Source organism: Vombatus ursinus, unplaced genomic scaffold, assembly GCF_900497805.2.
Source record: "Vombatus ursinus unplaced genomic scaffold, bare-nosed wombat genome assembly UNPS02010769.1, whole genome shotgun sequence".
Lineage (NCBI taxonomy): Eukaryota > Metazoa > Chordata > Mammalia > Diprotodontia > Vombatidae > Vombatus > Vombatus ursinus.
The window spans coordinates 2,452,712-2,480,611 of record NW_020950547.1 but is presented as its reverse complement, the minus strand read 5'-3'; the positions used below and the strand labels follow the sequence as shown (position 1 = coordinate 2,480,611).

The 27,900-nt window shown below is 45.7% G+C and overlaps 1 protein-coding gene across 1 annotated transcript; it reads right to left on the bottom strand.

Annotated features, from left to right (window-relative positions):
- Window positions 1-384: 384 nt before the first annotated feature.
- Window positions 385-27,097, bottom strand: CTDSP2 (CTD small phosphatase 2). Its single transcript, XM_027855124.1, has 8 exons — window positions 26,995-27,097; window positions 8,110-8,258; window positions 6,815-6,853; window positions 6,057-6,158; window positions 5,104-5,160; window positions 3,219-3,311; window positions 2,913-3,098; window positions 385-2,548 (listed from the first exon to the last, which is right to left on the bottom strand). The coding sequence occupies exons 1-8, from the start codon at window positions 27,056-27,058 to the stop codon at window positions 2,423-2,425; spliced, it is 816 nt and encodes a 271-aa protein (XP_027710925.1). The 5' UTR covers window positions 27,059-27,097; the 3' UTR covers window positions 385-2,422.
- Window positions 27,098-27,900: the final 803 nt, after the last annotated feature.

The following is a 27,900-nucleotide window of genomic DNA, read 5'->3' as shown; positions in this document are numbered from 1 at the left end:
TCACAGGTCACTTAAAGGGCATCTCAGTAGAGACAATATATAGGAATGTCAGCATTACCCCTCCCCCTACCTTCTTTAGTACCAGACTCAGGGCAGCAAGAGGGTGGCACAAAGGGGCCCGGAATAGAGGCTTAGGAATGTCTTTCAGCAGTTGTCTTTCATTATTGCTCATGTTATGTTTCAGGAGGTCCAGGTCTCAAAGCCCCTAATGGCAAAGGCAGGTGGGCTTGGACCAGACGTCAGGAATGTTTTGACTACTGCTCACTCAACCTTGAGAAGCTAGTAGATAATGAATGGCCTGGAGGTAGGGAGGATTAAGTTCAAAATCTATTTCCCCCCCCCCCCCCCCCACTCTCCTGTGATAATTGGCCATTGAATTTGGCATTAAATGTGGGATTGATGATTGGGGTTTTTTTTTTTGGTTGTTGGTTTGCAGGTTTCTGTCAGCACCCAGACTTACCCTCCATTTATATTCAAGAGAACCAGTCTGAGGAAATGCTGCCACATCCGAGAAGTAGCTAGAGAGAAAAAAATGGACTCGGGAAATTTTGTTCTAGATCTACAAAGCTTTTAGGTCCCTGGATATGTGCTCCATGGCACCATCTTGGTATAAAAACCAAGGAGAAAAGATAGAAACCACAAAACAGCAATGGAGGGAACCAGAATTGGCACCAAAAATTAGGTTAAAGAGAGACTATAACCAGAATGCACACCAAAACACAAAAAAACTGCTCTCCCCTTGATTTTCATCCAACTGGCTATTTCCTGAAGCTCTCCTCACCCCAAGAAAGCATCTGAAAGTCAAAGAGAATGGTGAGGAAGAATCCTAAGTTTTAAGCGTACTGTACCTGAAGCAGTGTGGAGTTTCTTCAGGGAAAGGTAAGGAAATTGGCTCCTAATTACCTCTTACGTGATCTTCCTTTAGATTCCATACCACACCCATTCCAGCAGAAGCCAAGGCTATAGCAGAATGTGATTACAAGATAGTGCTGCTTACTTGGGGTTCGCCTTATGAAATCCCCAAAAGTGTTTCCCAATACATCAGAGCTCTCCAAACTTGGAAAACGATTCCATTTTGTACATGTGGCTTAATAAGAATGAATGCTTTTTAAAAAAAGAGCCCCTAACATCACGCTGACTCTGAAGTGCATACTTATTTAGAAAGCTCACACCTGAGCATGCCTTGGGTCTCCTTTCTTTTCTGTGTTACTAAGGCATTTGCAGGAAGCCAGTATACCACAATGAAGAGAACCAATCGTTGGTTCTTGTTTATTTCCTGTCTACAGGACATAGGTGCTGTGGGGCTGCCCATGCAAAGGCCTCACCATTCCTCCCTCCCCAAAGTCAACTGCTTGGAAGATGAAATGGGAAAGGATTCTGCTCGAGGAACTGGAAGAGCTCCAATGGCATTAAAACGGCTCCTTCCTGTTCCTTTGAAGAAGGATCCCTGAAAAGAATCGTTCTCTAGACCTCTCTCAAGATCTGTAATCTGATCCATGACTCAGAGTAACAGAAATTCTGGCTATGAAAATTCCTCTTGAGCCTCTGACTCCCTCATCCCCTAGCTTTCAGCCCAGAGCCCAAGCTTCTTTCAGCAACAAACCAAGCCCCACAATCCATTTTTAGAAAGAGAACTTTAAAACAGAGTCCCATCAAGTGAAATCAATTCTCTGTCCTCCTTTGAGGGTAGGGGAGATCTCTTGTCCATGGTTTCAGAAATGTAACTGGGGTGCGAAGTTGAGGGAAAGGCTAGCGGGAGAAGGCCAGGAAGGAGCTCTTGGCAGGTGGCAGTGATGGCCCCTTGGACCTGACCCTCATCTCATGGCCACGTTTGTGAGGCTAAGGTATAGGCTCCTAGGATGTTTTAGAAACAATCTTTTTTCCAAGGTCACCACGGGTCCCGAGCAAAGTTTCTGAATAGTGTGCATTTGGATCTGGTGCCAGTTTGCCTACATATTATGCTGAAAGCAGCATATCCTCACCTCCTTGGCACAGGCCCTACATATGAGGAAAGACTCGAGGTTTGGCAATAGAGCACTGAACGGTCTTTGTTCCCATGAGAGGTCAATGGCTCTTGGACTGACTCTCCAGGAGATGAGCTCTGGCTCAGGGGCATTCGACCCTTGATTGTTTGACTCTTCCCCCACCTGAATCATCATGTCAAGGAGAGAACGTGTCGGTGTCATACACATACACACGTATACATGCTCACAAGTGTGTCCCTCTAGCGCCCAGGTCACGGAGCAGGGGGTACTAGTTGTCACTGGTCTGCTGTTTGCCCATATTGTCATCTAACCTGCCCTAACTCACTTTACAATTGTTTCTCCCTGCTTCCTGTTTCCGCCATCCCTTCCTGGCTGATAGCGAAGGCACAGTGTGTCACAGTCCTCTGCAGTCCTAGACACCGCCCAGCTTGAGAAGGCTACGGTGCCCTCAGCTGCCCAAGGCTGGTATAAACATCTTCTGCTCCACTTAGCTCCTCAAAGATGGGGATCAGATTCAGCAGCTCCGTGTCTGCCATGTCATCAAACCAGGATTGCACAGGCACCTGTAGAAGAACAACAAGCAGAATGAGCAGGACAGAGCTGGCCAGCACCCTTGGATTTCAGGTGGAGAGTTCACTGGATTTCAGGACTTCTCCCATCCTTCTTTTCAATGTGGGTTAAGTCCTGTTAGCCTTCCTTAAGTTAGGAAAGGTTACCTCTGAAAGTTAAAAAAGGGACTAAAATAACCTTCCCGGGTATTCCACAAGCTCTAGAAGACAAACCTTCATGAATGGCTCTTGGCACTAACTGCCTTTTTCCAACTCAACTTACTCTACACAATAAACAGAATGTAAGCCTATTAACCTTCCTCCTCCATCTCAACTATCAGCCAGGGGCTGGAATGAACTGAGACTCAAGTGTACTCACTGCATTCTCTGGGTGGAAGATGTATGAGGCAGGAGAATTGTCCAATATTAGGGTTTTCCTTAGGTCTCTCCCTAATCGGCTGAGGTCCTTGACATAGCAGCCCTGGTGGAACACACAAGACTCCCGGAAGAGGCGGGCCCGGAACACACCACACTGGTCCAAGAGATCAGTCACAGGGTCAGCATACTGTGTAGAAAGAGGAAATCTATGTTTGGTTCCGTCCTTCCTTTCCTGTGTACCCCAGGTTATCTAGCAGAGGCACCGATCTTTTCTCTGCCTGTTGCCCTCCACTCTATCCCAAGATACCTTGGCCAGGCTGGCAGTGAAGAGGACACACTCAAACAACTCCCCCATTCGCCTCAGGAACTCATCCACATAAGGCCTCTTAAGCACATATACCTGGAAAAACCAGAGGGAACTGTGAGAAGGGGGAAAGTTGCAAAGGTTTCGAAGTTTTAGTTAAAGCTTAAAACCAGTCATCTGACTCTTTCCCCAACCTGTTCCAAAGAACAACAATGTGTGCTCAGACTTCACTTGTCCTTGGCAACTGGGCTGCCATGAACAGAAAACTTCAGCCCTACTGACCATGGCCAGGTTGGTCAGCATCACTCACCTATACTTTTCTTTTGTCACTAGGTTCCGTCTGTCAGCTTGGGGCCAAGACCATTTCCATGGCCCAAGGTAGAAAATGGAAACATGGTGGGCAGGGTTCGGGGTGTGTCCTGGGAGTGTCTGCTTCTGGTAGGGTGCAGTCAGCTGCCTCCAGAAACAAGTAATCAAGAATAGGCCAGCAGCTGGACACAGCCTATCCTGGATTACTTGAACCTGGCTACAGCCTTTGCTGGATCTTCCTGTTTTCTTCAGCTCTGGGTGGCCAGTCTGTTGGAGTCAGTGGTGGGCTAAAAGTGGCCTTGCTCTCAAATTCCACTTCCTCCAAAATCACTGCTGAATTGACGGGCAAAAGCCCCCTGTGCTTACCATCCTTGCTCCCAGTCTTTCCTTTACAAGCACTTACTGGATCTCTTTCTCCAGCTGTTCCAATTATGTACTTATCCTCTACCCCAAAAACTTCTTTTTTTTTTTTTTTTTGCTTTTTGGTGAGGCAATCAAGGTTAAGTGACTTGCCCAGGGTCACACAGCTAGTAAGTGTCAAGTGTCTAAGGCTGGATTTGAACTTAGGTCCCCCTGAGCACCTGGCTGGTGCTCTACCACTGAGCTGCCCCCTCCCCTAAAACATTTATCTGTGGCTTCTGAGAACATCTTAGTTTACATGTTTTTACTTTTGCTGTCGGTATATTATAATTACCTGTGAGACCTTACAAAGTCTTAACTGGTCTCTCTGCTTTTCTTTTCCTCCTCCTGCAATTCATCTTACATAAACAGAGGAGCTAGACAATGTCTCATCCTGTCACTCCACAGCATTCTACTGGACCCAAGAGCCTTCCTTCCAAGGCTGGACCACCTCACCAGCCTTTTCTCGCTATTGTGCAACAGAAATCTGCAGCCAGTATGCTCGTCCTATAGAAGTAGCTTGCTCATTCCACAAATGCCATTTTGTCAGAGTAGCATGACGGCCTCCTCCTTTCTTTGCCAAAGCATCACACCCTGCTCTTTCCACCCTTAAACCCCACTGGAAGCTCTTCTCTAGGAACCCATCCCGTAATCACCTCTCCCTGCTCAACTTTACATCAGATCACTCTAAGCTTGTCTATTCCTTGTAGTATGTCCTCCTTTATATGGTTTTTTGTACATGGCCAGTCTTTTTCACGAGTGTATTCTGTGTCCTTAGCTCGAGGGCCCTGAGGGCCAAACTCAGGTCTCTTTAGGCCCCACCAAGGAGTGCTCATCTGACCAAAGGGGGAAGCACAGGTGCTTACACAGCGCCAATCATAGTAAAATGGCTAACAAAAGCCCTGTCATGCCATGACAGTGACCAGGAGAGCCTCATCACCATCTCTGAGGATGGTTTTCTTCGAACTCTCAACAGGTCATAAGGACACCAGTGTCCACCCCGAAATCTGTCCTGACCCTCCCAAGGCTTTCTGACTGGTTGTTGCCCTGGGCAGGCAGCCAACCTGATGAACTGCTGATCTTTAGTTTACTCCCACTATCATACTGCTGCTTAACACCTGATCCACAGTGACTTTTGGCCCCAGGCCACAAACCCATCAACATGTAGGGTCTTGTTTACCTGGTGAGTTGTCCCCTCAATCTCCACAGGCACTATAAAGTCAGCATTGTTGATTGGCTAGAAGGAAGAAAAGTCAAAGAAGGGGTCAACATACCAGAAAGTGGGGAGCCCATTCTCAGTTGAGTCTTGGCTCCATCTTGGATTTACTGATAAAAAATTGCAAGGAGGACTTCTCCTCTACTATTGATTGATAAGATGAACAAAAGCTAAAAAGGTCACTCAGGCTTAGAGAGCTGCAAACCCCACATCAAACACCTCTGCATCTCACAAACTTGTTTAGGAATATAAGGCCCACACCACACCCACACCCCCATGTTTTCATCACTGCTTTCTCTTCCTGGGCATAAAGCAGAAGGTTGTTTGAACACCTGGAAGTCTAAGGAAGATTCTTTCTTTCTTTCTTCCCTGAATCACTAAGCAGGGGATATCTTAATTAGATGCAACATTCACTACGCTCATCCCCGGCCAGACGTTTCTACCTGTGTCGTCTATCCCCCCCCCCAATGTTGCAGGGTTCACATAACACCAGTATTTTAGGTAAAATTAAAAAGATTCTCAGGCAAACTAAGAGAAAGGAAAGAGAAGAGGACTTTATTCAACTTATTTAGACCTGCTGCCTATACCCTGAGTTAGGGTGACAACAGCATTAAGTTCTGTTTGGCTTAGTGGAAGGTGAGTTACAGCTAACTAATCTGGTATCCAGACATTTATCCGGCAATCACAGAGCTTGTGAAGCTGAGGTACGAAATACCAAATACCAAAAGGTATTTCCCTCCTGCCTGTCTGTCCCTCTTTCTTATCTAACAAATATCTATTAATCACCCACCATGTGTAAGGCACTCTTCTAGTCTCTTCTAGCTTTTGCCTGCACTATCCTCACCTCGTCTCAGTAACCACACGAACCTCCCAGCCTGAACGCTGGAACAGCAAGGGGGCCTGAGCAGTCAGATTACCTTAAAGGAACTATGCACAAGGGTCTCGTCCAAGTCAATGACCACACAGATTCTTCCTTGGTCTTGCTGTGTCACCTCTGGGAGCAGGCATGTTCCTGGAATCTGAAAATAAAAACTCAAGCTGCTGTGACTTCTCCAAATGAGAAAACTAGGTTCCCCACAGGAAAACTGCAAAGGACAGAAGCACTGCCACAGCCTGCCCAGGGATATGAAAAGTTTGGCTGAGCTAGAAAACAGACTCTAGGATTCACCTAGAAAAGGAACCCTGATAAGAGAAAGCAGTCAAGGAGTGTGCTGGATAAAGAAGAAAAAAGTCTTTATTCCCTGAGCTCGTCATGCATGAAAACTCTAAGCAGAGCAGATTTCCTAGTTTCCTAACCTCCCCAGAGACGTGATCTATCGGGGAGAAACCTGACAACTTCTCCCCGGGAAAAAGAATTGTCCATAGGATGAATTGCCAGTTTGACATACGGGGCAGGGTCATCAATTTCAAGATGGAAAAGTTTGTGGCATCAGTAAAAATACTTTGCTCCCTATATTCTTAGAGTTAGAGGGTCTGAGAAGGAAGCATTCTTTACTCTTTCCCTCACCCCCACAGTGTGCCCACTGTCCAACAGAGACAAGAGCTTCAATCCCCCAAAGCTGACGTTAGGGATTTTCTAGCTTTCCTATAAAGCTCTCCAGAAGGCAAGAAGTTGGCCTGGGCACTTGTTTGTCCCAAGGCCGGACTCAGAATGGCACTGCTAGAATTTAAATACCTGGTAAAACTGGTACTGAAGACACTGGAGGAGATCCGACTAGAAAGAGAAAGGGAAACGTATCAGTGAAAGAAGCTCCTGTTTTCCCCTTCCAGTGTTCTCTGCATCTTCTGTTTCAGACACCAGACCTAAAAAACACTCCCCCTGCATATTGCAATCACCTGGTGGAAATGAGAAGCACTATTATATTTTCTTCTCCAGAGCAGTGTAAAATGGCTCCCTACAGTTAAAGCCACACCAGTTATGCAAAAAAGACCTTTGGAGACATGGGCAGCACAAAAGAAGGAAAGGGGGCTTTGGGGCCTAAATAAAATTGTGTTTCCATTCTTACATTTCCTGGGACTGGCCTGTGAATTCTCAGCTCCCTCTATTTTTAAAAAAAGATACTAAGGAACAGAGCTAGATTAAGGGACCGGCCCAGGACATAATGTGTGTAAGGGGCAGACTCAGAGTCTGAGCTCATTCAAAATACTGGAATTCTGGTTTCATGCTTTGCCCCCGAACTCAAGGGCCTCCATGTAAGCATATGTATCACATACCTTCCAGTTATATGATAACTGGAACAATAGTTGGTTTTTTTAATACCTATTTTATTAAAACTTTATTGTGACCGGGATTGGTGCATTAAGGGTCTTGATGGCCCACCCAAACTTATGTGGATATCCCTGGAAACCTTGAACAACAGTCTTTTTAGGGGAATATGATTTTTTTTAATTTGATTTCTAAATGCTGTTTTTTTCCAGCAAGATGGTCCCCAAATATCTGAAGCATAAACTCAAATTCTTAAGACAACCATAACCAAGTCTAAAAAACCTAAAGGCTACGAAGAGGTATAAAAGTTGCCGCTCTAAATTGGCTAGATCTGGCCGTAAAGATATCCATAAAGATAGAGGACATATTCTCCTTCTCTTTGGATTGTATAATCCAGCTGATGGGAAAAAAAAAAGAGTTAATGCTGCAAAGTCTACTATATAGAAATGCAGATTAATGTAGTATAAGCTAAGTCCATTAAATGCTAAGGAGAATTCAATACAGTAAAGGAGAGAATTGAGGTTGGTAAGGTTAATCATGGAAGGCCTTCCTTAAAAGGAAGCAGACTTGGGGATTGATTTTTTGAGAAAGAGAATATGGGTGTGGGCTAGAAGAAGTGTTTTGAGCATTGCAGTTGGCCTGACAGAGGTGACTACCAGAAGGGAGAGACCCCTAATTTCTACTGGGGTAGTCAATGAGGGACATATGTGGGTCAAGGCTTTCCTCTACAGTCCCACCCCCACTTCTCAGGGCATCCCTATTACCTTGGCAATGGTGTTGGTTTCCTCCTTGTATGAGGCGAGCTCATTGTTGCAGCCTGACTGGCCAACATGTTGGGCACGGAAGCAACAGAAAAGTGCCTTGAAGATGTTACGTCCACGAGGCTTCTTGGGAGAGGACTTGGAAACCAGACCTAGAACAGAGATAGTGACAAGGTGTGAGCTGCAGGGCATGTATCTGGATACTACTCCTCCCATTCCTATGGGATGCCCATAATGGCAGAGTCTCTTGTTCTTATTTATTCCCCCAGCCAACTTCATTCGGTGGGCAGAGAAGCTCCAAGGTGCTTGTGCAAGGGAATGAGGTACAGAGAATTTCCTCCTAATTCCAGAAAATGAAGCCAGGGCAGGAGCTCAGGCATTCTGCTACTTTACCCTAGAGCTGTGGCTTCTGGCACCTAATACACTGAAGCCATCCACAAAGTTAAACTGAAGAAGACCAAAGAAATGGCAGTAATTGGGACCCAAAACCAAAGTGTTTCAGGTACAACCATCCCTCCCCAATAGAGAAGGGTCAGATTTCCCAGCCCATTAGTTGATTTACCCAAAGTGGAGTTCCCATTCACCATCAGGCTAAAAGCCCCTGGAAAAACCACAAACTCTGATGATTAAGCTTTATTTTCCCTCAAATCCCCTCTCCCACTGCCAATATCCTCGGAAGATGTATAACTAACACTCAATTACTCACATATGCATTATCCACTTGCAATGGCTATCTATAGCAAATCCTGGCTGCATTCCTCACCTTTGCTCAGCAGACTGTGTTCCTTTACCACCTAACCAATGTAAATCTGAGGAATACGGTTAATTTAACATTAGGTTAAGCACAGCAGTAAGATTAACCCAATATTCTAATGCATCTCTGATCTCACTCTCTTCAATGCAGATCTCAACCTATCCATGTCTGTCCATCCTATATAAGTCCTGTCCATTTCCTGCCATAAAGCCACCACAGGGGGTCCACCTCACGTGCTGGAGACCTATCCACTGTCTAGAAAAGTACAGTTCGTTAGTTGGCCACACCTGATGGACAGTCTGGTGCAGCAGAAAGAACACTGACTTAGGGTCAGCAGATCTAGATTCAAACTGTAGATATACCACTATCTTGATGACCTTAGGCAAATCACTCTACTTTTCTAGGTCTTGAATTCTTGACTTGTAAAACGGAGATAACAACATTTCTACTAGCTAGCTCAAGGGTTCGGGGGAAGACTGAAAGCATGGAAAACCCATCTCTTGTTCCTATCCCCCTGAGTCCTGTATCCAAAATGTCCCACCCCGTATCTACCTCTGCAATTCCTGCTTTAGAATAAACAAACTTGCCTTCAATTTAGACTTCTTTCTGTCATGCTTCTTCCATTTCCTACCATCCACTCACCTGTTTGGCTCTTTACATCCCTCACTCCTACACTGCATAATTGGCCATCCTTTCCCAGTATTGGCCACATCTCTCACACTACCACCTTCTGCCTTTCCCCAACTCACTGATCCCAGAAAGAAGAGTCAGAATATTTCTTCTCCCTGTTGCAGCAACCTTTTTTTGAGGTTCACAAGTTTGTGGTCCAATCCACATCCTGGTTGTAGTTATCTATTGACCTTCAGACATTTCTCCCTATTTTCTCAATGTATTCTGGGTCACATTCTCTCTCTCCATACCAGCTCCTGCCCTGGTACTAAGGACTTCAACATACATGGTGTTCCTTCATTCAGCCTAACTTCCAAGTTCCTCAATCTACTCAATTCCCCTGACCTATCCTCCACTTTACCTCAGCTATACACAGGGATTGTCATACCCTTGGTCTTGTCATCATCTCTAAGTTTTCACTTCCATGATTGAGAACCCTAAACTTCCTTATTCAATCATAATCTCTTATCATTCACCTCTTCCTAAGCCTTACTACTCTTAAATCTATTTTTTTATCTTCACTATCTCTTCCAATCTCTCCACCCCCTTAGTACTTTCCTCCCATGGCATCACCCCTGTTCTGGCTACCAGCTCCTTCTTTCCCAATCTCAACTCTAAAGTTAACCAGTTCAGGTAGGTGCCTTTGCTCCTTGTCCTATCACTGCTCAGGCCTTACCAAACCCAACTCTGGGCCGCTCTAATTCACAGGGCTACTGAGTTCAGCTGGAGGAAAGTCATGAAACGAAGCATGATTTCCTCCACTTCTATCTAATCTCAGCTCTGTCATTCTTCACCACCGTAGCTAATTCACCCTCTTCTTCTGTTCTCAAGTCATCCACTCCACTGCTCCTCCCACACTTTCCACCACTTAACTGAGTAAATCAAGGCCATTTACTGGGAGCTCCCTCTTCTCCCTCTTTATTTTCAAAGTCTCCTGATATCATCTCCTGCTATTGCTTCTTTACTCCAGTCTCTGATGAAGAGGTGGCCCTTCAAGGTCAACCCCTCTACCTTCAGCCTTGATCCCTTCCCCTCCAGTCTTCTCCACTAAATTGTGTATACTCCACCTGACTTCCAGGGTCTCTCTATTAGCTCCTTGCCTGCTGTTTACCAATACACCCGTCTTCTCTATCCTTGAAAAATCCTCAGGGGCAGCTAGGTGGCAAAGTGGATAGAGAACCTGCCCTGAAGTCAGGAGGACCCGAGTTCAAATCCAGCCTCAGAGCAAACATTTGACACTTACTAGCTGTGTGACCCTGGGCAAGTCACTTAACCCCAATTGCCTAAAAACAAAACAAAACCCCAAAAAACCAAAACCAAAAAAAAAAAACCCTCACAAGATCTTACTATCCTAATGACTATTAGATATCCTCACTCTCTTTTCCCCTTTTCAGTCAAATTCCTTAAAAAATAAAATCTATTACTTGTGATGTTTTCACTTCCTCCATTCCCTCTAAAAGACTGGGCCTTTCTATCTCACTCATCCCAGAAGTGCAGTGGCTATTCACAAGCCCAATCTCAGCATGGGAGCTTTGACCTATTCCATTTCTGTCCTGGTATGGACACCTAGATTGGCTTACCTCACCACAACTCAGAACTCCTGAGATCCCCCAGCCTCAGCCTTCCCAGTAGCAGGGATTATAGGTGTTCCACACCATGAGTGGCCTCTCACTTTCTTCTATATCCTCAGAAATTTGGTCTCTGACCTCATCATTCAAAAGAAATTGCTCTCCCCATTAGTCTTTAAATTGCTGAACTTAATGGCCTGTTCTTAAACCTCATCCTTTGAGACATTTCTGCAGCATCTGACCTTATTAACTGCTTTTACCTCTTGGATTTATTGTTCTTTTTGGATTTTCCTGACACATTTCACTTCTGATTTTCCTCCTGACAGGCTTCTCCTTCTCAGTTAATTCTGCTGGACCATCATACCTATCCCATTCCCTAACTATGGGTGTACCCAAGATTCAGTTCTAGACCTTTTCTTGCTGTACTTTTTGGTGACCTCAGCTCCCATGAGTTCAATTATTGCCCCAATGCAAATTATTCCAAGATTTATATATCCAGCCCTACTCTTTCTCCTGAGCTCTAATCCCACATCACCAACTCTCTATTAGATACTTTGAAATGGATGTCCAGTAGGCATCCTAAACTCAACATGTCTAAAACAGAACTCCTATTTTCTCTCCCAGACTCATTCCTCTTCTGAATTTCCCTATTTCTATTGAAGGTACTACCATCCTTCTAGTCAGTCAGGTTTACAACCTTGGAGTCATCTTTGATTATTCATTCTTACTTATCCCACATATCTACTCATGGAAAATGTTGCTTCTATCCCTGTGACATCTCTAGCATCTCTAACTTTTGCCACTTAATGGCTTCATTACCTCTCACCTCACCTGGACTATTGTAATACTGACTCCCTACTCCAATCCAGGCTCCACATAGCCACTCACTTGAGTTTACTAAGGTACAGATCTGACTAGGTTTCCTAAACTCCAGTGGCTTCCTATTACTTCTAGGATCAAATATAAATTTCACTGACTGGTACCCAGTGATTACGAGAAGCCTGCTCCTTCTTACTTTTCCAGGCTTCTTCCTCTCTTTTACATGTTCTTTGGTCTAGTCACTGGCCTGCTTATTTTTTTTTTTTATTCATGATTCTCTGTGCCTTTGTACTGATTGACTAGTATGATTGAAATACCCTCCCTTCTTCTCACTTTCACCTCTTGGAATTCTTCCTTCCAGAATCATCCAAACCTCATGTTCTCCATGAAACCTGTCTTGATCCCCTCAGCTACTAGTGTCCTCCTTCTTTCCTGAAACTGCCTGGTATTTATTTTGTGTATATTCTGTACATTCATATTATCTCTCCTATTAGAAGAAAAGCTCCTTAATCCTTAAAGGCAGGAACTTTTTACTTTTGTGTTCGTACTCTCCTTCCTTTTTACAGAACCTTTCACTTAACAAATGCTTGCTGATGGACTGAAACAAAAAATGATTATAAGTTATTTTCCATTTCTGAATGTCTCTGACTTTGCTCTCTCTCAATCAGCACGGCTAATGAAGTCTCAAGAAATAAGCAATGCTAAGTCCTAGTCAGCAGGTGGTGCAAGAGACCCACTCAGCACAGCAATGTGGCCAAAGCTCCAACAAGCCCTACCTACAAATGATTTATTCGAAAGGAAATTCACATCTGAAATGTCCTGAGTTCTGTAGTCTATCCTAGCTGTGTTAGGCCATTGACCATCAATTCTGAGTTAGAAAGGACCTAAGACCTGGTCCAGACCCTTCATTTTACACAGGAGGAAAACAAGGTCCAAAGAGTAACTTATCCAGTGCCACAGAGAGCCAGGATTGGAAGCCAGGTCCACTGGACCAGCTCAAACAAGCACAATATGGTAGTAGTAGCTAAGATTTATTTAGTGTCTATGAAGTCAAAGTCACTTTCTTTATGATATCCTACAGGGTAGGCAGTATAAATATTATCTCCATTTAAGAAGGATGCAATGGTTTGTTCCAGGTCACAGAGCTATTAAAAGGCCAGTGTTTTCCACTCTGCCTATTGCCACCAAGCCAACTTGACCGAAGTGAAAGTTACATGGAAGAAAGAAAATCAAAGGCTAAAATAAATGTCTCTCTTTGCAGGGCAGACATTTGGGTTTTTTTTTGTTGTTGTTGTTGTTTGTGGGGCAGTAGAGAAAGGACGAAGCATAGAAGGTAAAGCATTTGGAAAGATCACAGATAGCTCTAGGATTCTGGTCCCAAATGTTCACCCACAGTCTTCATCCTCTGCCTTACCAGAACTGGATTCTTAGAGCAACTGTTTCCACTTCTTACTGGGCAGCCTCTATGACAGCCCTTTCTGAGAAAAGACAAAACTACGAATTACTCCTTTGGACCAAGAAGCAGGAATAGTAGGACAGCTACCCGTCAGCACCAGATATCAGACAACCCAGCTCAGTAACTTAACTCCCATTCAACATGAGCAACAACATGAAAGACAGAGGATTTCCGGCAGGTGCAGCCTGGGGTGATTGAGAGACCACAAACAGAGGGTTTAAGTACCCACAACCTTTCCAACCAGCAAAGTTCAGAGTTCTCTTTCCTCCTCCACTCCCTGCTGTCCATCTACCACCTAAGGTGGGCTGGGGCCAGAGTTCTCTGATATTATAATATAAGAGTTCTCTTATATTACTCCAATATCTAAAATCAGGGAAACTGGAAAGATCTCACCAGTAACAATCCTACCTACAGTTTGGTTTTCTCATGCATCAACCTGGGAGGCTCATTCCCATCTGCCCAGCTCCATTCCAGAATCACAGAATCTCAGAATTGGAAGGATCCCATAAAATCTTGGTTTTAGGAATTTGCAAGGTCTAAGTATAAGATGGCTGAAGCGATACTTGGTGCTCTTGCTCCAGCTCTATTGAATTTCTACAAAAAGCTAACTGTTCAGACACAGAACACAGCAGCCAGTACTTAAGAGTAAAGTTCATTGGCTTTTTCTGTTGTTTTTATTTTAGTGTGTGTGTATGTATTTGTGTATTATGTAACTAGAAATCTAGTTCTAAGGCAGTCATTTTTTATATCTGTTCTGCTCTGATGGCAATGACACAGCACAGAAGAGGGAGCCATAGCTCAAAGATTAAGACCAGAACCACAATCCACAACTGGAGACTTAGCTCTCTGGCTAACGTATTTTTTGAAAAGTCAAACATTCCAGGTTTCTCTCCATGACAGGACAGACCAAAAAAGCATTCAGCATTTTCTAAAGACAGACTCCTAAGAGCCAGGGAGTGAAAGGGGGGAGGGTAGCTGCCTCTGGGTCACAGAAGGGCATTAGCCATAGTGAGGGCTAAGGCCCTTTAAGCTCCTCCTCTAGTTAGACAGTTCTGTCTGACTAGCAAGATTAGCAGCATTGGGTCTATGTTCAGATCAGCTAGTCAGGTCCTTTTTTCCCTCCAAGCTCTGAAATATCACGGGATTGAGGATCTCAGGGAAATATAACAATGATTGTCAGTTGATGAACTTTATAAGACACAAAGAACTTCCACCCCAAAGGCAAGACCAGGTCTGATCCTTGATTTAAATAGGGCCACAGTCCTGAGGGAAATGAAACAAAGGGTAGCTCTTCTAAACCAGTCAGCATAGTCAATTTCACTACTGGGCAGTGGGAAGGGTGGAGGATGGGTTCCATCCCTGGTCTTAGCTTCATTTGTTTGAATGCCTTATTTTTTGCTTCCCTCAATTCTCCCTGAAGTTCCATTTTTGGAGGACCTGTTCCTTTCTGCCTGGCCCTCACTTTGCCATGTAATTCTAACAATTCACATCATGTCCTGTTGAGGACTGATAAAAGGGACTTGCATTTTTAGTTTGGAGAGGCAAAACATGAAGGCACCCAGGCTTAATGTAATGGAAAGAACACTAAATTAGGTGTGGGTTTAGTGGGCAAATCCTAGATGCTTTATGCTTCAGTTTCAGCTATAAATGGTGATAATAATGATGATCTTAACTACCTTCCAGGTTATTATGAGGGCCAAACGAGATATTGTTGCCTCTAAAAATAACTTGGGCAAAGTGCTACACAAATTCAAGGTATTATTAATTTGGGGAAATGATGCTCAATTATTTCACTCTTCCCATAGATTGCTATACACCCGAGGACAAGAGAGGCTAGCAAGAAAATGCCACGGGATGGTAAGTGAGCTGATAAACCTTCCAGCTCTGGCCTAAGCTCTCCTCTACCTGAGCAGGCAAAGTAACGTTCGAGGGTTGGGGAACTCTGCTCCAACCCACAGTCTCATCGACTGCCCTGGTTTGTTCTCCAGAGCAGAGACCATAGGGGGAGGAGTGCAAGGACAATAAAGAGCAGTCAGTGGGGGTTGGGAGGGGTGGGAGGCCCTCAATTCTGGCTTTGTTTAGCTGGTTTAAAGGGGAAGAGGGAAACTACACAGCAGAGTGGGATCTGAAACTTCACTCAATTAGCCTTTCAAATCATTCCTTTCAGTTCAGCCTCAGGCTTTGTGCTCCTCAAAGCCAGGTGCAAGAAGCTGTCTTCAAGCAGCATAAATGGGGGGTGGGGGGGAGGTCGTGGTACACTGGGATTAAGGGGGAGATATTCTCTTCAGTCACGGAAGACGACTGCTCTAGGCCAAGGATCTTGGACACTTCTGACTACTTTACAGCACAGGCCAGATCTGTAATTTTACTATAAGCTAATAGTTTCCAAAGGCTAAAGAAGACTGAGGCTGGGAAGGCTTCTCCAGGAAGACAACTCCCCATTTCTCTTTTTCCAGCTCCTATTCCATCAACATTCTCAATCTTCCCTCCTAAAGGAAGCCCATGATCCCTCCAGGCACCTCTTTGGATCAGGAGTGTTCTGGCATTGGGAGAATCCCCACATTGGCAAGTCAAGCTGTCGCCAAACACCTGCTTTCTCTGATTCTGACAATCTGTTTTCAGGATGGGGAGTGTAGCAGACCCAGCCTGGGAGGAGGGAGCAGCACCGGTTGGCCATAAGCACAGGCTTCACAGTAGGAAGGCATGAGGCCTCCCACAGGGCTGGATAGAGGTCCTGAAGAGCAGTTCACAGAGTGTAAAAGAGGCAGATGCCTCACTGGTGCTAGGACCAAATAAAAGCCTATTTCTGATAATCCCTTGACCCTCTCAAAATCAAAACAATTCCCCGATCCTCTCTGAGAACTCTACCCTTCAATTAGCATACTCACAGGAATCTCACGCTAATGAGAAAGAAAACAGGTGGACTCAATTCTTAAAATTCCTTCTAGCTCTAAAATACTATGATTCAAGCCTATGTTGGGGTGGCAGTTCTGCTGAAGGAAAGGTTACAGATACCTAGTCCAACCCACATGTAATCCCCACTTAAAGAAATCTGATAAATGGGTATCCACTGGGCATACTGTATTTAGGTGGATGGTCAGTATCTTTGAATAAGAGAAAAGCACCAGATGAAACTATCTAACTGGGTCATTTGGTTCCCATTACACACACACACTTTCTCACCTTTTTCTTTTTCTTTTTTTTTTTTAAGGGCAGAAATGCTACCTGCCAGGAATGGTCTGAAATAGTTAATCCTCTTCTGAATGTTGGCAATATTGTCACTTACAGTCCCCAGCCTCACATCCCAGCAATGGTGTGGCCAAACACTGGTTCAGGACCAAACCAAAGGAGGATTCTGAAAGTTCTTTACTATCTCTGAGAATCTAATAAGCATGGAAGTCAAAGAGGTATGCTTTTTCTTGGTTCATTCCCTCAAACATCTTTTCTCTCCATCCTCCCCCCAACAGGTTCCTCCTGATGGCTAAATAGAGGCTGGGACTTGGTCACGAAATGGCCTCTTCAAGGGGACTCCCCTAGGCTACTGGTAGAGGAAGAAAATTTGGAGCATTTCCATCCTGCCATTGGCTCAATGCCTTGCATCTTGGGGCCAAAGCACAACTTTCTCAGGATCTGTGTCCTGTGCCCTCCTTTCCTCCAAAATGCAGATTACTTCCCTGGCTATCTTTGAGGAATCAACTCTAGCAATCTCTAGGCGTAGGCCCTGAAATGCTAAGTGGCAGGATAGGTACCTCTGAATACTAGATGAGACACTAGGAAGCATGGACAAGTAGCCAGCTCAGAGAGGTAGCTGAGGACTGGACAGCGCCATACCCAGGAAATATTGTCAAGTGGGAAGCAGCAGGGTTCAGTGAAAAGGGCACTAGCTCTGGAGTCACAGGACCCTGATTCAAATCCTGTATCTGATGTGTGACCTGTGTGACCCCTTCACCTCCATGCACCTCAATTCCTCATCTGTAAAATGAAGGGGTTGGACTAGATGATCTCTGAGGTTCCTTCTAGCTCTCCAGCTGTGATTTAAGTCTTTCTAAGCCACCTGAGGATGCCAGAACAAAAAGAAATTGGGGACTACAGGTGCAGAGTTTCCTTCAGCCATGGGAGAAGGAAGTAGAGTTAATTAAGCAAATAACTACCTTTTCTAGGTCTCCTCAAAGTTTCAACACGTTTAAATAAGACTTGGAGAACTTCTGCCCTTCACAGGCTATGGAAGTTCTCTCTCAGCCAAGGTCTTTCATGTGTAATGGTAACCATGAGGAAAATCTTGTCCCCACCATCATCCTTTTCCTCTGGGAAGCTGATGCTGTGCTCAATCTCTCTTTACTTTCCTAGTCTGTGCCATGGACAAGTCAAGGGAGTCCTGGGTCCAGAATGCAGTCTGCTGACTAACCTAGTCTTGAAACGGGCATGGGTGTGGGATTGGAGGCAGAGATGTGGAATGGGATTGGAGTCCCTGTTCTGGCCCCTGGCCTCCTTCCCTGCCCACCAGGCATCATTAAATGGGACTACAATTCTGGTTCTAGAGATGGCAGCTTCAGGATTCCCCAAATGATATCTATATAGTGCCAACTCTTCAGCAGCTCTGCCAAAAAACAGGACAAAAACAAAAGCCATGAACTCAGAAAAACTGTATTCAAAGTCTGGCGGGTGCTCGTAAAAAGGCCTATGCACTAAACAGAGATGGGGGCAGATGAGAAACAAAACTTCCCCCGGTATTTATAAGTACTGCGCTCTCTTTAGTTCCATTTTCCCCGGGGTAACTGGGGTGGGCGGGAAAAGAAGAGCCACTCCCAGGGCCAGTAGACATCTTCTGAGGGAGCTGAAAACAGATGTACACATCCACCCCTCTCTCCCTTTGATGGGACAGGCAATGCTGAGAATTTAAGAAGTGGGCATTGGTGGTAGGGAGCCTTATTATACAATTAGATGCCCATTTCCTTTGATGCTAGTGGACCCTAGAGCACAGGGCCTTTCTGTGCTTTTGACATGAGTACCATCAAGGGGGAAGAGAGACTCTCCTCCCCCAAAGGGATTCCTAAGAGAGTAGAGATCTGTTCATCTGAGGGGAAAAATTCCAGTAATTTCTGAAATATGATGAGACACTTTCTGTCAAGATTTCAGCATCAGCCTCTCAAGAAGTAGCTGTCCAAACAACTCAGAGGGAAGAGCAGCTGTAGAATGCTTAAAATAAATGCTGATGCTGTGGTCCAGATAAAGGCTGGGAGCACAGGCTTCCTGCTGGGCTTTTTCTAGACTCAGTTCCTCATCTAGGCGGCCCGGGGCTTTTGTAAGATATTCAGATAATCACATCAGGGAAGAAAATTCAGAAACTCAAGTGGAAGGTAGCATAATTCAGTGGAAAGAGTACCAGAATTAGAGTCAGATGACCTAAGTTCAAACCCGTTTCTGTCACCTTACAGTGTGACTGTGTGAGGGTCTTTGAGCCTCAATTACCTCATCTGTAAAATAGTACTAAACGAGCTGACCCTTAAGGTCCTTTTCTGCTCTATATCCATGCTCCTCTGGAAAAGAATTCCACTTTCTTCAGTATTCTTGGTAGAATGTAAGCTCTATGGCAAGGACTTTTTTTTTAATCTTTGTCTCATTATCTCTGGTGCTTACACACGGAAGATTGAAAACTACTTGCTGAATTTAATAAAATTCAAATTTAACATCCCTTTGAACAGACAAGGATGGAAAGACTATCTGGACATTCTTAAGTATTTAGAAAAAAAAGCAAGTATATATGGTGACATTTACTCCCAAATCCAACTGAACAGCAGTGGCATCAAGACCTTCGTCAGACACTTCACTTACTGATACTGAACCCCTGGCACAGCTACCAACATGCTAACTCCCAGAAGTCAGTGGAAAAGATGTGTTGATGGTCAAAGGAGAGAAAGCTCTCCCTTTGTGGTATGGCTGGAGGCCACTCTACCTTCAGAAGATGCAGACCTAGGAGGAGATGGGGGAGATGCAGAAAGGATGCCTGACAACCTGAGATAAAAACACTCCTCCTCACTGGCCATTTCAATTCTTACCTATGATTTCTGCTTCTGAGGTCTCAGCTGGAATTGAAAAATCTAGTCAGATCAAAGGGAAATGGGAGTGTGACTCCTTGCTTATCTCCAAGTTTGTTTTAGTGCTAAACAGCTTGGGGGGGGTATGTGGAGGAAAAAAGAGTTCAATTTTTTAAATGATAGGAAAATTGCTTCTACCAGTTCATATATCCTGATTACTGTATTTCCTTTTTCCCTTGCTTGTTGTAAGTTAGCAATTATTAGGAAGAACTTTTGGGCCTGGGGGTTTTAGACTATGGATGTACCATAGTGGATTGTTATGTCTAGGACATTCTTTGAACTCAAACTACCCAACAAGATCAAAGAATAGAGCCCTTGGTGGTGTTCTTCTAAGTTCCAGAGGCCTAGGGAAAAAAAAAATTGGGGCTGGGCTGTAGTTTCTTATGAAGGAAGAGTAAATGGTGGCCAGTCACCCTGGCAGCTTTTAACAATTAAAGCTTGGCATAGGGAAAGGGCTGGTTTGGACCAGGATGGAGGTAGACAAGCTGAGCTGAGATCCAAGGGTAGTTGTGAGTCATGATAGGCTGGGCTCAGCTTTTGAAATCTTAGCTAAGTAAGTCAGGCAGGCTCAGCCTGGGTTGGATAGAACCCTTTTACTTACACACACACAGAGTATCATGAATTTTTTTCTGAATTAATATTACTCTTTCTCATTATAAACAAATAGCCTGTGTTTAAAACTTAAGGTCCTTGACATGGCTGTGGTTAAGGCCAAAAAAGTTAGGCCAATGGGAGCTACCAGCATCTATCTCCTGGTAGCAAGATTTAGCTACAGGGATTTCTGCCCCCCTCTAAAGAGGAGGCTGTCTTAGGTGGCTGATCTGGTGGCTAGCAAGGAGCCTGTGTTCTCCGTCACAGGGAAGGCTCTGATTCCACAGAGGGAAACAAAGTATGAGTCTTCCTTCTCCCCACTAACATTCTTTATCTTATCTAAGGGGAAAAAGGACTCAACCAAATTAAAGAAAAATAGCCAATTTTTAAGCATGTCTTTGGATAGTCCTTAGAATTGTTAAATTCTTTCCTCTTTTTGCTCTGGTCCATTCATCTAATATAACTTCATTTAGACTGGCTGAGATTCCTGAGTCATGTGAATGTAAGATTTTCGAGTTAAAAAGGCCTTTAGAGACCATGTAATGTAATACTCCCTCCAAGTCAGAGATGTGGCGTGACCTAACTGAGGTCACACAGGAAGTAGGTGACAAAGTTACCGTGCCGTAGGCCTTCTAAGTTCAAGCCCTATGCTCTTTCTACTCTACCATCCCAGGCCACAGGATGTTCCTTCATAAGGTAGCTCAGGGAGGCAGTGCAATACAGAAGATCTGTATTTGTGGCAGTGGGGGAAATCACTCTCTTAATCTCCATTTCCTCATCTGTAAAATGGGGATAATGACCCTTCTACCACCCACCGCCTAGAGCTATTATGAAGACAGGACCTTTCAGCTCTACATAAATGTGAGCCATCATTATTATTACCACCCTTATGCTCACCTTTCCAATATCCTAGGCTTGCCCCCTAGGACTCTGTGTGTGTCTCACACACACCTCTGTTCCACTTATAATTCAGTGATCCTCCTCCCCCCAAAAAACACTTTTTTGTGATTTGTGATTTCCTGTAAATGTCCCTAGGCTTGAAGTTAGCCTGGCATCCACATGTACTGTGATCACCTTTATTACTCTGGGATTACTAGGGCAGTGAGGAACAAAGGTGACCAAATACCAAACCAGGTCCTATGTCAAGAGCTGAAGCATGCTGCAGGACAAATGCACAGAAGAGACACCATGCTCTAAGCATTTTTAGGGGCTAAAGGAACTTACCAGGTAAACTCCTCTATTTGGAGCCCAGCACAATTTCTGATGTTTCCTTTATGAGGGAAAAAGCAGGAATTCCATGGTATCCCTGCCCACCTTGAATTCAGAAATTGGGGATCCCATCACCTCAGAACAAATTTACTGCTCCCTCTTATGTGGGATGTGGAACTGGCTGGCCAAGATATATAAGCTTTCCCTTTCACTCCCACAGAATGAACAATGAAAAACCTGAGTTCATAGGATCTTATGGGTCTAGAGCTAAAATGAACCTTCCATATTAGCTAATCTAAATCTTCAGTTCAGACTGTCGATTTAACTGTTTTGTTTTGTTTTTTTAAATAGCAAGTGGTAATAACCAGGAAACTGTATTTTAAGAACCTCTATTTCTTATTTAAATCCCTGTTTCCTTTTCACTTCCAGTACTAAAATTGTTTAAAAGGAGTCCAAATCTTACAGGGAAAAAATTCATAGAATCCTAAAGCAAGTTGAAGTTGTTTTTTAAAGTACGGTAAATTGTTACTACAAGTATTTATCACATTCACTTTTGAGACTCTGAGCAATTGCCAGAAAAACAGTATTCCAACTCAAATCTCTGGGCTGTCTTCCCCAAGCTTGCCCTGCCCTCTTTCTTCACCTCCTACCCGTATGAACCTTTGGTTTCTTTAAGACTCAGTTCAGGTACTATTTTCATGAAGTCCCACCATTTGTGAGTGTTCCCGCTCTCCTCAAATTACTTTGTATTTACTTATCTTTGTATACACTGTATTCCCCCGTCCCATATGGTCCTTGACAGAAAGAAGGTTGTTTTTTTTCCTCTTTGTACCTTCACTGCTAGGTGGTTAATAAATGTTTATTAAATTACATTTGTAGATATGCCTCCATAATAAAGTAATGTCTCCCACTACCAGCATCCTGCTGGGCACACCCCGCCCCCATGGGTAAAATCCAACAGCAAGGTTTACTATTGCAAAGGAGATATCTGTGTAATAAGGCTGCTTCCGAGCCTTACAGATGTGTGGGTGGGTGGGGGGACGGCCCATCCCTCTCTGTCAGGAATCCTCCTTTATCACAGACTCTTTTTGATTTCTTCTCTGAGAAAAGGACTTGATGACATACATAATCTAGAACTATTTGCATTATGGCCGAAGTATTGACAGTTCTCGTCCTGACCCTTTAACTCCCCCTCAGCCTTTTTCATTTCAAAACAGTCTAGTCATCTAAATACTGGAGTCAGAAGAAAGAAAAAAAATTGTCTATAAGAGGGGTTTCAGGGGAAAAAATTGGGGGGGGGGGGAGGTTGTGTTTTTCGTCCTCCTTCCCTAATAAGGTTTTAGACTCCTGCTTTCCTCTCGTTAATTTATTACTGAGAGGTTGGGGCAGTAACTCTGCTTTACCTTTCGGTCCTGCAGACTGGGATTTCAAACAAAATACTAATTCTGACAAAAAGAAGAAATCATTAAGTTCTATGGAGTTTGACAGTAAAGCATTTTACCTACAGTATGTGGACTTTCTGTTCCCACAGATTTCCTGGAGAGAGCTGGGGACTGAGAGGACAGGAAATGCTGCCGAGGACAGTACCCAGAGACCTTGGGAGTGGCTTTCTTTGGACACTCCAAACCAATAATCAATTTAATAACGAACTGAACATGGAAGGCAGCAGCACTCCCATCCAAGTTCAGTCCCCCAAAGTGCTGAGTTAATAGCGACTCCTGAAGGTAGGTTCTCAAACAATGAGCAAAGCCAAGCACCAGCCCCCTTGGGATCTGGCTGCATGGGAAGGCTCCAAGGGAGACAGAAGAAGGGAACCTGTCTGGATGAGGCCACAAGGAAAAGGTGAGGCCAGGATGAAAAAAGGGAAGGGAGCTGCCCCATGAGAAGCCGGGCCCTGAATTCTAGAAACTGCTGACTGTGGTAAAGAACACTTCCCAGTATGAAAACCAAACATGTCAAATGCTCAGATCCAAATCCAGATCCTTTTCTTGGTTCTAAGGGTTTTTTTTTGGGTTACTGTTGTTGTCTTTTAAATAGCACATACAATGGAAATGTCTTTTGGTTTAGTTTTGTTTTCTCCTGAGAGAAGGTGGATTTTCTTCCTTTCACAGTAGAGGAAAACAAACTAGAAAAAGGTGGCATTTATTTTAAGCTGCTCATATTTTAGGTTTCCAGATTCAGAAGAATCCATCCTCACTATCAATGACAATTTCCTGATGTGACAACAGGAAACATAGGTTTATTCTCTCCCTGAGGCGAATGACCACAGACGACAAACAAGGAGGTCCCATTGGAGGCACCAGCACTGTGTGTTCACTGGGGTTATATTGGGTGTGTCTGCTTTAGGGACAACTTATCTCCTTGGCTCTCCAAACACACATCTAGGCAATCACTCCCCCCATAATAAGCTAATCTCAGGACAGTCTCTTTTTACTAAAATTACATTTCGGCATTTAAACATTTTCAGTGGAAGACAGTCCAGTGTCCAAAAGGCCTTAGTATGCACAGCCCTGAAAAGGCATTCCTCTCATGTCTTGAGATGATGAACACACATTTTCCTCTACTACTTTAAGGAATTTTGCTGTTTTTTTCTAAAATTACTTTTGAATCATCAACAAACTTCAGGCAAGAGCCTCAATGCTCAGGGAATAAAATCCTAAACAAAAGAAATAAATACATAAAATACAGATAGCTTTAGGCTTCTGTATTTTAAATTTTTAAAAATAATTTTTATACACATTTAAAAATTTTTTCTGTATTTTAAAATACAGATGCCTTTGGATTTCTACTTTGAACAGACCTTGGCTAAGAACAATTTGTTAAGAGTAAACTGCCCCAGGCTTCCTTTTTCCTTCTCCAAATGTGATTTATCCCAATCTCTGTTGGTTAAAGACAAGGGATCTGAAACATCAACAAGCATTTATTAAAGACTTACTAGTGGCACTGTCCTAAAGTTGACTTGAAATTTGTTACATTAGGGTCAGATGTACCAGAGTTAAAAGAACTAAGAGGGCACACTGGAATGTAATGGTACAGAAAGATGGGGAGAATGTGTGACTAACCTGCTGGTTTGAAAGCTCCTATCTATCTCGAGGCATGTTCAGAGTGCTACCCAAGAAAAACTAAGCCATGTGAACAACTAACTGCCATTCAGGAGCTGGATTCCCTGATTTTCAGTCTTCTTCAGTATTCACCATAACAAAAATATGACCTGTACTACCTGTGTGACCGTGGGCCTCAGTTTCCTCCTTTGCAAAATGTGGTGGTGGGACTAAATGGCTTGTACAGTTGTTGTTTTTTTTTAGCTCATATCCTGATTCTGTAATTAGCAGAACTTCATCAAGTCTACTTTTGAACGCTGGCTATTGCCCTCCCCCCAAAACCAAAACACCCAAAACTCCAGTAACAACCAGTTGCAGGGTAGGAGTGTATTGAGGTAACCATAAATAAACCTTAAGGAGGCAAAATGTGTTCCCAGTGTGAGAGATTATCTACTACTCATTTTCCTTGTGGGGGGGTTGGGAGGGGGAAGGTAGGGGTGGGAGCATCATATACACCCAAGTGATACCTTCTCTACCTTTTAATCATGTCAAATGAGAGAGGCCAGGCTTCTGGGGGCCTCTCCCCTAAGGATGATCAGGAAGGATTCCCACCTCTCTGGACCTCAGCAAGCCATCACAAGTTGCTAGAGGTCTTGACTCCTCTCCAGCTTCACCTTAAGTGAAGGCAGGATCACAATCAGACAACACAGTTCAAGAAATAAAGTACAACAAATTCAAGTAGTCAAAGACTTTAAATTCTCATATTGAGGGGTCAGATTTTGTTTGCAAATGCAACAAACAGTTTTTAAACACAAATTGGACACCCCAGTGTAACCACTGCAAGTGGTTCTCTAGAAGGCTTTTGCCCACTGGGAAGACATATTTACTTAAGGAAGTGGTCAGCTTAGACAGAGAAGAGAGAGATACATGAAGGGTGCACAAACTAAGCCCCAGTTCATTCAAAGAATGGAACCCAGGAATAGCTAAAACCCATCAAACCAGTTCTATTTGCCCTGAGTAAAGCACTCTGGGGCAGTTAACACTGGGAGAATGGGTAAATTTCAGACAGTGGGAGTTATTAATAGGAGTGATGTGAAGAGACATTAATTACCCACAGCTCAGACATGGTACAAGAAGCCAGAATCTCCACACTCCCTGAATCAAAATATCCTCTCTAAGGTTTATTTTAGATCTCTATAGGAATGGATGGGACATTCTCCCCCTCATCAGAGCAAGGATGTCTAAACTCAATCTTTATTTCAAAGGCCCTTCCCTCAACAATATCTACTCCTTCCTCACCTAACATTGAGCAGCTCCCCCTTCTTGGCTCAGACAGACCCAGTGGCTTCGAATTTAAAGGCTGACCCACGGAAAAGAACTCCCCTTCCTCCTCCCAGTGGAATTTCTTCCTAATCTTTACACCTCTTTCCTCCACAAGACAGTTTCCACCCATTTTCCTCTTGTTCCTTTCCCAAAGGAAGGGATGTTTGGAAACTGAAAGACCTAAACTGCCTGACCTCCTTGTCTTCCTGCTAGCTCTAAAAATTTATGATCTTTCTACCTTACTTGGCCGGTTTTGCCCCCAGCCCCCACACACCCGCGGCTCCATCGACATCCTTCGGAGCAAGACCCAAGCCGTAGGAGACCCTGTCTCCTTCCTTGCTCCCTTTGACAGGACCACGGTCCAGGGAGAATCCAGGCGCTTGACCCGGGAAAACTCCCACTTTGTCACTGCGCGATTCAGAACCACGCCGGGGTCTGATGCCATCAGGAGAATTATGTAACCGGGGACACGAGCTCCCGAGCTAAACAAACGCGGCTCTGTGCAGCGCTGTTTCCCGGGGGAGCCCGGTCGGGGAGGGAAGGGAAGGGAAGGGAAGGAGGGGCCTCCTCTCCAGCTTGCCCGATGCGGCTCGGCCAGAGACTCCTTGGCTCAACCAAACGGGCGGGACGGGGACCCGGCTAAACCCGAGCGAGCGGGACGCGGGTGGGGGCGGAGATGGGTGGGGCTGGGAAGCCAGGGTCCCGGGTGGAGATGCTCAGTTGGTCTAGACCGCCCCTCCTCCTCTTCTTTCCCCCTCCCCCCCATCTCCATCTTCGGCTCCCGGGCTGTGAACTTGGGTCCCAAGTTCTAACCGGGCACGGTCACGGCCACCGCCGGGGCTGCGGGGAGGACCTCGGGGTTCCCCAAATGGGGAGACGGTGGAGGCGGGAGAGAGGCGTGCGAGGAGAACCTAGATTTCTGCTTCATTTTGGCTCACACCCCATCCCAGAACGCCCCCTCCCCAGTTCGAGCGCGGGCCGGGCCGGGCCCGGGGTTGAGTGGGCGGGACCGGCGCAGGGCCTCCCAGCGTGGGTGCCCACCCGAGGCACCCCTTCCTCCCCCACCCCTCCTCGGGCGGGGGCGGAAGGCCGGGGCCTGGGTGACAGCTGCCGCGCAGACCCGCCCCTCCCCCCCTCGGGGGTGGCGGCCGCCCCGGGCCCCTCCGAGGGGGAGGGTCGCCAGGGCCATTCCATCCCCCGCTAGCTCTCGGGGACGCCCCGCCCCTTCTCCTGGGAGAAGCGCCGCGCGGGGACGCTGCGGGGGCGGCCGCGGGCCTGAGGGAGCCCGACCCCGGCTCGGGCGCCAAGGGCTGGAGGGGGCGGCGGCGGCGGCTGCAAAGTTTTGCGAAGTTGCCGGCCTTACCTTGCTTGGTGAGCACCAGGGCGTCTTCCCTCCGCGCCTGGGTGATGATGGAGCCGTGTTCCATCTAACAACCCCGCGGGCCCGGGATGGGTGGATGGGTGGGCGGGCGGGCGGGGACGGGGGGCCTGGGCGGGGGCCGGCTCTGGGGCTGCTGCGGCGGCGGTGGCGGCGGCGGCGGCGGAGGCGGCTCCTTGGGCTGTTCACATCCCCCTCCGTCCCCCTCCCCAAGGCAGAGAAGGGAGGCGGCCTGCAAGGAGGGCCGGCGGCCCGGGCAGCGGCTCCCCCCCACCCCCCCCAGGTCCCCCCAGCCCGAATCCCCCGGCAGCAGCTCCGGGCTCCTCAGTTGGGGTCCAACATGGAGAATCCGGAGCGAAAACAAGAGGAGGAAATGGGACACGGGGCAGTTTCCAGGCCCCCCCCTCCCTCCGTACTCCAGATAAACAACCCGCGGCTGCTGTACCCACCCCCTCCTCCTTCTCCTCCTCCCAACTCCCCTCTCCTCCGGGCTTTTCCCGCTCGGGGACCCAGCCTGCGCCACCCGTACTCGGGCAGCGCGCTTAGTCCCTGGACCCCTCACGTGCGATCGGGCTGGGCTGGCGAAGCTTCCGGGGCTTTAGCAATTTTGTTATCCAAAAAAAGAAAAAAAAAAAGCGAATCCCGGAGGGGGGTGGGGTGGGAGGCGGGCTGGCTGGCGGGGGAGACTTGAAACCGCTCCGGCGCTCCGATTGGCCAGGCTGGAGAAAGAGGGCGTGCCCCTGCTTTACTATGCGGTGCGAGGACCCAACAACATTCCAGCCGTCTCGAGCCACGCCTCTCCGGGTCCCAGGCTCTACCTCCTCCCCCTAGCCACGCCCCCTGCCTATTTAAGCGGAGAGTCTAGGGCTCTACGGTTTTTAAAATTTTTTT

What these genes read in the sequence shown, in the direction of transcription:
- CTDSP2 (XM_027855124.1), bottom strand. Translation starts at nt 27,058, where the DNA reads ATGGAACACGGCTCCATCATCACCCAGGCGCGGAGGGAAGACGCCCTG. An exon ending in TTGAGGGGACAACTCACCAG is followed by an intron (nt 3,312 to 5,103) that starts GTAAACAAGACC and finishes TGGTTTTTCCAG; the next exon opens with GTATATGTGCTTAAGAGGCC. An exon ending in TCTTCCACCCAGAGAATGCA is followed by an intron (nt 2,549 to 2,912) that starts GTGAGTACACTT and finishes GTTCTTCTACAG; the next exon opens with GTGCCTGTGCAATCCTGGTT.